Source organism: Mesitornis unicolor, unplaced genomic scaffold (assembly GCF_000695765.1).
Source record: "Mesitornis unicolor isolate BGI_N332 unplaced genomic scaffold, ASM69576v1 scaffold7786, whole genome shotgun sequence".
NCBI classification, from domain to species: domain Eukaryota; kingdom Metazoa; phylum Chordata; class Aves; order Mesitornithiformes; family Mesitornithidae; genus Mesitornis; species Mesitornis unicolor.
This window is the reverse complement of record NW_010190204.1, coordinates 49,596-56,520: the sequence shown is the minus strand read 5'-3', so window position 1 is coordinate 56,520 and position 6,925 is coordinate 49,596. Positions and strand designations below refer to the sequence as shown.

At 45.8% G+C, this 6,925-nt stretch overlaps 2 protein-coding genes across 2 annotated transcripts in view; both read left to right on the top strand.

The window, feature by feature from the left end:
• Positions 1–255: 255 nt before the first annotated feature.
• KCTD14 (potassium channel tetramerization domain containing 14) lies at positions 256–4,007 on the top strand. The gene is made up of 2 exons (XM_010186330.1): positions 256–315; positions 3,336–4,007. The coding sequence occupies exons 1-2, from the start codon at positions 256–258 to the stop codon at positions 4,005–4,007; spliced, it is 732 nt and encodes a 243-aa protein (XP_010184632.1).
• Positions 4,008–6,789: 2,782 nt separating this feature from the next.
• The window catches only part of INTS4 (integrator complex subunit 4), a 48,217-nt gene continuing 48,081 nt past the window's right edge, over positions 6,790–6,925 (top strand). The window contains exon 1 of the mRNA XM_010186331.1: positions 6,790–6,897. Within this exon, the coding sequence (XP_010184633.1) occupies positions 6,790–6,897 (108 nt within the window). The remainder of the gene's footprint in view (positions 6,898–6,925) is intronic.

The window sequence follows — 6,925 nt, the reverse complement described above, 5'->3', positions numbered from 1 at the left end:
GAGCAAATACTTCCGCATTCAGGCTGGTCCCTCCCCTCTCCTTACACCTGCAACCTGTACTGGGGTTGTGCCAGGAGCAAACTGGAGCCTCTGGGGCAGCGGCTGGGCTGGGAGCTTGGAAAAATTCAGACACAACGAAGAAAAACCGAGTGAAAGAGGAGTGGAGCACGGCGAGGAGCCATCCTGTGCGTGGGGCAGGACCCAAGCGCTGAGCAGCAGGTTTCCTACACCACTGAGCCATAACATCCCGGGGAGATGAGCATTTCGTCGGAGCACAAGCCCCTTGGGAAGCAGGTCACCGGTAGCCTGCACACGGTGAGTAAGGTACGGGCTTGAGGGCACAGTTCCCTCCTTTGGGATCAGAGCATCCCCTTTGGGCTATGTTAGACTGGTTTTTTTACTCCTCTGTTATTCTGAAGACACCAGGGCTTACCAGATATGTGACCAACAAAAGGACTCTAGGTAAAAAGCTGTCTCTGGCTCTGACTTGCTTGCACCAGTTTGCTTGCAGAAGGACAATGTCCCTCACAGGTGTACAAGATCTGGCAACAGCAAATAACCAGAGTGGTTCTTTTTCTCCTTTAACAAGAGGTGGAATTAATTTGATGTTTAATTTGTCAGACCCATAAGTAAAAGCCTGTTGTGAGTTTTGGAGGTTTTACCAGTTCTTACAGTCTCTAACAATGCAAAAGCTGCTCTGTGTTGTAGATGTGCAGAATCAACTGGAAGCAGTAGTTTTTCTAGCTCTAAAGAAAATTAATGGCAATCTCAGACAAGCAGCGTATTACTAGATAGAAATCAGTGATGAGATCAGCTGATATTTTCCTTTTCCACGCCTCTGCCCTCAGTCTCTTGCTAACCAGTTTGTCTTCTCTGTTGTAGCTGTACAGCCTCTCCCCCCAGACCTGTCTTTAAAAAATCCAGCTTTCTTGTCTCGCGCTTCCCAGGTGTAGGCTGCAAAATGTTTCCCTGGGGAGGTAACTGTTTTACAGATTACTGAGCTGGGGCACAAATAGGTGGAACAGCTTTCCTAAGTGTCACCTCGCTGGCTAATTACAGAGATGGGAATCAGCTGGTGCCAGTACTCCCAGACTTCTGGGAACCAGTTCAGTCCCAGGCCAAGACCATTAATCAAGATCTGAGAATATAAGGTTGGTTGGGCTGCTGGATTAATGAAGAACATGTTACCCATTTGTATTAGCAACGAACAGCGTGAAACATCTGACCTGCCACTTGAAAAAGGAGCAAAAGCTCAAAAGCATGAGAGCCTCCCAGTAAATGATCCCTGCCGGGAAAGCTGTTGTTACCACTTGGACTAAATTTCCTAATCGAGAGGCTTTACTACAGAAACAGCTTTGGGCTATGCTCTTCAGTGGGGGGAAATCACCAGTCTCAGACAGAATGATTTTTTTAATGTCTCCTTGACCCTATTGTAAATGGTTGCCCTCAAGATTAAGCCACCCACACTAGCGCAAAGCAATACTCCAGCTGGGTCTTCCGCCTGAATCTTCTCGTTTCCCCAGCTTCCTAGGCTGTAAGCAAATTTCTGCTAAATCTGATAGCTTGCTGCTGTTTAAAGGGAAGGTCTCCTGCTGCTCCTGGTTGTCTGTTCTAGTCCCTTCCTTTTGCTTGTTAAATCCTCTGTGAGACTCAGCTCAATAAGTTAAAGAAGAAGCAGAGCTTGCATGAGGTGAGCAACAGAAGCACGTAGGTAGACAAAAGAATGGAAAGGGGAGAGGGCAGCAGGAGCTCCCCTTTCTCTTGGTGTGAGCTGTGAGATCAGCTCACATCATCCCATGGGCTTCTACGTGTGCGATCCAGCTAAGCACTTAAGTACACACTTCACTGGAGGCATGTGACGAGCAGCACTGAAGCAGGTCCTTGCGTGATCAGATCCAAGAGCAAGCAGGTGAGCTTCTGGAAAAAAAGGGTTGTTTATTGACTTATGCCTCCCCAATGGCAGGTGTGGTCCTGGCCAGACATGTCACTTGCACTAGAGCAGTGACGGCAGCAGGGAAAATAACTGCCTGTTTTCATCCCTCTCCTTTTCCTCTACTGAGTATGATAAAAAATGACAGAGTGCAAGGGGAGGCTGTTAAAACTCTTCAGCACTGAATCCTCAGGAAGGTCAGACTGGACACCAGGTCCAGCTGTCTGGGTATTCAGGCCTCCTCCAATGTGTTTCAGAGAGCAGTGGTGTTGCAGAATGCTGAAATAAAATAAATCCAAACAAAAATCGAAACTCTACATTCTTCTTTCTTAAATGCATGTCAGATGCATGAATTATTTTCTTTACTTCCTAGCTAAAGCTATCATACATTTTTAAAGTGATTTGATAAATAGCTTCTGTCCTCCACCTCTGGCCTGCTCTATTTTTGTGTCTTGGTGCAGTATTTACAGTTAAATCCCCAGATGAGCGGAAGCCAATTCCACCCATTTCTAAAATTTCAAAGAGTTTTAGTTCCTCCTTTGAAGAGAAAACACCAGCTCGGGTGAGGAGAATGGAGCTGCAGAGCTCTGAGCTCTGTCCATGCCCCTCTGGGCAGGGCACTTCTTGTCCCTCTTTCTCATTGGCAAAACAACATTTTCCTACATCCCAAAGATGTGGTGAGCATTCAGCCATTTAGAAATGTCCAAGTCTCTGCTGCTCTAGTTTTAACAGTAACATAGGAACAGTTTAATTCTTGAAAGAAACTAAACTAAATAATAACAATAATACTAATTTTTAAAATTGTAGTAATAATAATAATAGGAACAACAATAATAAAACACATAAAGTTATACTCAGCTCACGCAGCAGTCACTGGCTCTGTTCTCCCAGCAGTGAATATCAGATAAGATAATAAACACTGTGAGCACAACAGCTCCAGTGAAAATGCAGTGGTCACAAGGAGCAGGGGAGTAGGCCTCAGGAGCAGAATGATGGGTGAGACCCTTCAAGGACGATGACCATCGAGGAAAGAGAACCATCCCTAGCAAACTCCTCAGTTTATAGTGAGCATGTCTTTTGTGGTATGGAATAATCCTGTTGGCCAGCTTGGGTCAGCTGCCCTGGCTTTCGCTCCCCCCAGCTTCTGCGCCTGGCCAACTCAAAACTGCTAAAGACCTTGATCACTGCTAAAAACTAGTGTTTGCTAAAAACTAAACCACAGTGTCTTGTCAACTTTGTTCCCACTAAATTGAGCACTGTAGTCTCTGCAGAAATGCGGCTTTCCTGAATAGAAAACTGATTCTATGATTTTATCCCAGCAAAACCAGAACACCTTGACATGTCCACATTGACAGCCTCAGACAGGTAACTTACGTGGCTTTTTGTCCCCTTGTGATACTTGCAGTTGTCACCAATCGTGGAGTTAAATGTCGGTGGGGAGCTGTACACGACAACGCTGAGCACCTTAAAGAAACACCCTGGCTCCAAGTTGGCAGAGATGTTCACTGGCCAGCCCAAACTCAGGACTGACTCCGAAGGGAGGTTCTTCATCGACAGGCCAGGCACCTATTTCAAATACATCTTGGAGTACCTGCGCAGTAACCAAGTGCCAACCCAGTGCATCCAGGATGTCTACAAGGAGGCATTGTTCTACAACATTGAGCCCCTAATCAAGCAGCTAGAGGACTCCCCGCAGATCTTCGGGGAGCTCATGGCGAGGAAGCAGTTTCTGGCTCGTGTGCCCAGCTACAGCGAGAACATCGAACTGATGATCCGCATCGCGAGGGCAGAAGCGGTGGCATCCCGCCGGTCCAGCGTCATCGTGTGCGTGGTCAGAACTGAGGAGGATGCAGCCAGATGTCGGGATGCCTTGAACAGCTTGGACATGGATAAAACATCCGTGGTGAAGTTTGGCCCCTGGAAGGCAGCGCCAAGTATTTCTGATCTGCTGGACTGCATTCAAATGGATGTTGAAGCCAAGGGGTATAAAATATCCTTCCAGCCCCACATTGCTGAAAAAGGTTTTCGCTTCAAATCGCACGACTTCTTCTACAAGTTCCTGTTCACCTGGTGGTAGCAAAGTGCCACCACTGATTACGAAAACACATTAACTTGGGCCACAGAGACTAAGACATAGACTACCATGGAAGAAGGAAGAAATGCATGGCCCAGCAAAAGGATCTCCTTTGGTCATTTGCCAAATTAAAGAGCACTTAGAAGCCACTGTTTTCCTTGGGCTTTAGGGGATAACCGTACAATTTTTGAGGTAGCAGGAAAAGGAGGAATTCTAGTCTTTCAGTGTTGCTGACTATTAGATAAGTTCAGAGAGCCAGATCTGAGGGTTGAGACAACCTCACTCTACCCAAGAGAAAAGAATAATCCCAAATATGTCTCGTGGGCATGGGGAGTTGGTCTCTCAGTGCAAGTGGGAACAGGTCACATTGACCTCATTCATGTTTATAAATCTGTAAAGGGCGAGTGTCAGAAGGAAGGAGCCAGGCTCTTCTCTCTGATGTCCAATGATAGGAGAAAGGGCAATGGGAGCAAGCTGGAGCATAGGAGGTTCAACCTGAACATAAGGAAAAACTTTTTTACTGTAAGGGTACCAGAGCCCAGGCCCAGGCTGCCCAGAGAGGCTGTGGAGTCTCCTTCTCTGCAGACATTCAAAACCCACCTGGACGCGTTCCTGTGTGACCTGGTCTGGGTGATCCTGCTCTGGCAGGGGTTGGACTGGATGATCTTTCGAGGTCCCTTCCAACTCCTAATATTCTGTGATTCTGTCACATACGTGCAATTCGCAGTGGAATCACTGAAAGCTTTTCCACACCAGAACCTAGGTTGAAAAGAAGAATTTCAGTGTCCCATACACTCTTCTTGTTCCTCCAGTAGACAGCCTACCCTCTGGCCAACATATTTATTGTTGTTATTTATTATTTCTTCAGAAGGAAAGATAGAGATCCTCAGCTATGGTCCAGGATCAACAGAAGGCAAAAATGCTGTCGCTGATCTGAGGAGTCTATAATCCAAGGACGTGCACTTCTCTCTCATGCCACACTATTTCCACTTTTTTGGTGATATTCATTATTATTACGATATTATTTCTAAATATCTAAGCTTCTGGAAGAATAAGGAAAATCCACCATCATTGGACAGGAAGGAGGCACTACTGAAGCGACAGTCTGGGACCTCAGTGCAAATTCTCCTTTATAGAACATAAGTTGGGTCCTACATTTTGTTTTAAAAATCTTAGCATTTAAAAGTTTATTTTTATACTGGACATTGCTGTTAGCTTGGTTTTAATCACTCTGAAAATCATAACAGCTAATTTGATTATTATCGTGTTTCCTTTATTTCTCAGAACATGGATTTCTTCCAGTTAAGGACAATAATCTTTAGGATGCTAAATAAATAACTTCTAAAAGTCCTTTGAATGATAAAAAGTGTTTTATTTACTGACACTTTCCTTCCCAAAACCTTAATTCAAAAGACCTGAAGTTTTATCTTTATGCTAATGGATTTGAATCGTTCCTAATTAAGCTTGGTTTCAGATGTGTTCATCCTAGCACAGATTTTCCCCCAGTGAAAGTCAGGAGTCACACCACTGACCTCAGGACAGTTCTGCTGTAGATGTGAGCGGACTCTTTGAGACCTCTCACGTTTAAAACCTTGGTAAGAATGGATACAACCAGTGTCTGAGAAGGCAAAAAGGTTTAGAAAATAGGGTCTATGATCATAACCAAGCGGTCAGTGATGCTTAGTCTAGAAAAAGAGAGACTGAAGAGGCCTTCAAATAGACAAAAGGCTGCTTTAAGGAGATTTGTTACTCTTTGTATGTACTAAAGGTGGAAGAAGGGGTAAATGGCTTAAGACACAATGATGATGATAATTTTCCAACCATAACAATCTTATGATTCTATGAAAATTAGATATTAGAAAAAAAAATCTTGTTACAGGGTAGTTAAAGCCTTAAACCAACCAAACTCTTAAGATTACAGGCCTGCTGTCATGAAAGACTAACAGTTTTGTCAAGGATGGTCGTACAGAACAGCCCGGGCTGGAAGGGTCAATGAAAGATCATCTGGTCAGCCTCTGGTGGGAAAGGAGCCTGGGTGAGATTACTGAGCACCTTGTCCCATCACATCTTGAAAACCCCCAGCGATGTGTACTCTACCACATACTTGGGGAGGTTGTTCCAGTGAATGATGGTTCTGACTGTAAGAAAATTATCATACTGAGAGGAAAACTCTCCTGGTGCAATTTGTATCCGTTGTCCCTTGTCTTCTCCACACGGCTCCCTGTGAAGAGACAGCATCCTCTTTGTGGACACTCTTTAAGTACAGGGAACATTGTGCTGAGATCCCCTCAGGCAGAAGAAACCCAACTCCTTTAATCTTTCCTCATAGGGCAGGTTCTCCAGAGCTTTCATCACCTTGCTGGTGCTTCTTTGGACCATTCAGCCCCTTCCCAAATTGCCTTGTCCCTGAGATGTGACCAAACTGTGGCTGCCCCTGACTACCTCTAACCACGCAGCATCACAGAGGTAACTGCTGCCTGCACCTCCTGTCACCTAACAAGACAGAGGTCTGGCATGGGGCTCCTTGGTGCCAGGCCCTCCTTTCCGTCTCCTCGAAGCAGGCGTGTTTGAAGGCCATGCTAAGCTTTCATGTGTGTCTAACACAAGCTTGCCTGGAAATGTCAAGCCATGTTATTTATATTTTAGTCTTTATACGGTATTAACATCAAATATTAACTAAATTGGTGGGTGATTCTGGGGCAAACTGAGCTCATCTAACAGGGCTGACCCCCTGGCGGGGTTTGGCTGCAGGGCAGGCCCGTTTTCCCCCCCGCCATGTCCGACCATGTTCCCTTGGCAACGGGAGGCCTGGCCGCCTGACCATAGAGGGCGGCCTCCAGCTGGGAAGAGAAGACGTTCTTTTCTGCTGCCGACTCAGTGGTTTCTCTTCCGGGTTGCGCATACGGCGGGCGGCCGCGGGC

Coding starts and splice junctions, on each gene's coding strand:
- KCTD14 (XM_010186330.1), top strand. CDS start 256: ATGAGCATTTCGTCGGAGCACAAGCCCCTTGGGAAGCAGGTCACCGGT. Junction 316..3,335: donor TCACCGGTAGCCTGCACACG/GTGAGTAAGGTA, acceptor TGATACTTGCAG/TTGTCACCAATCGTGGAGTT.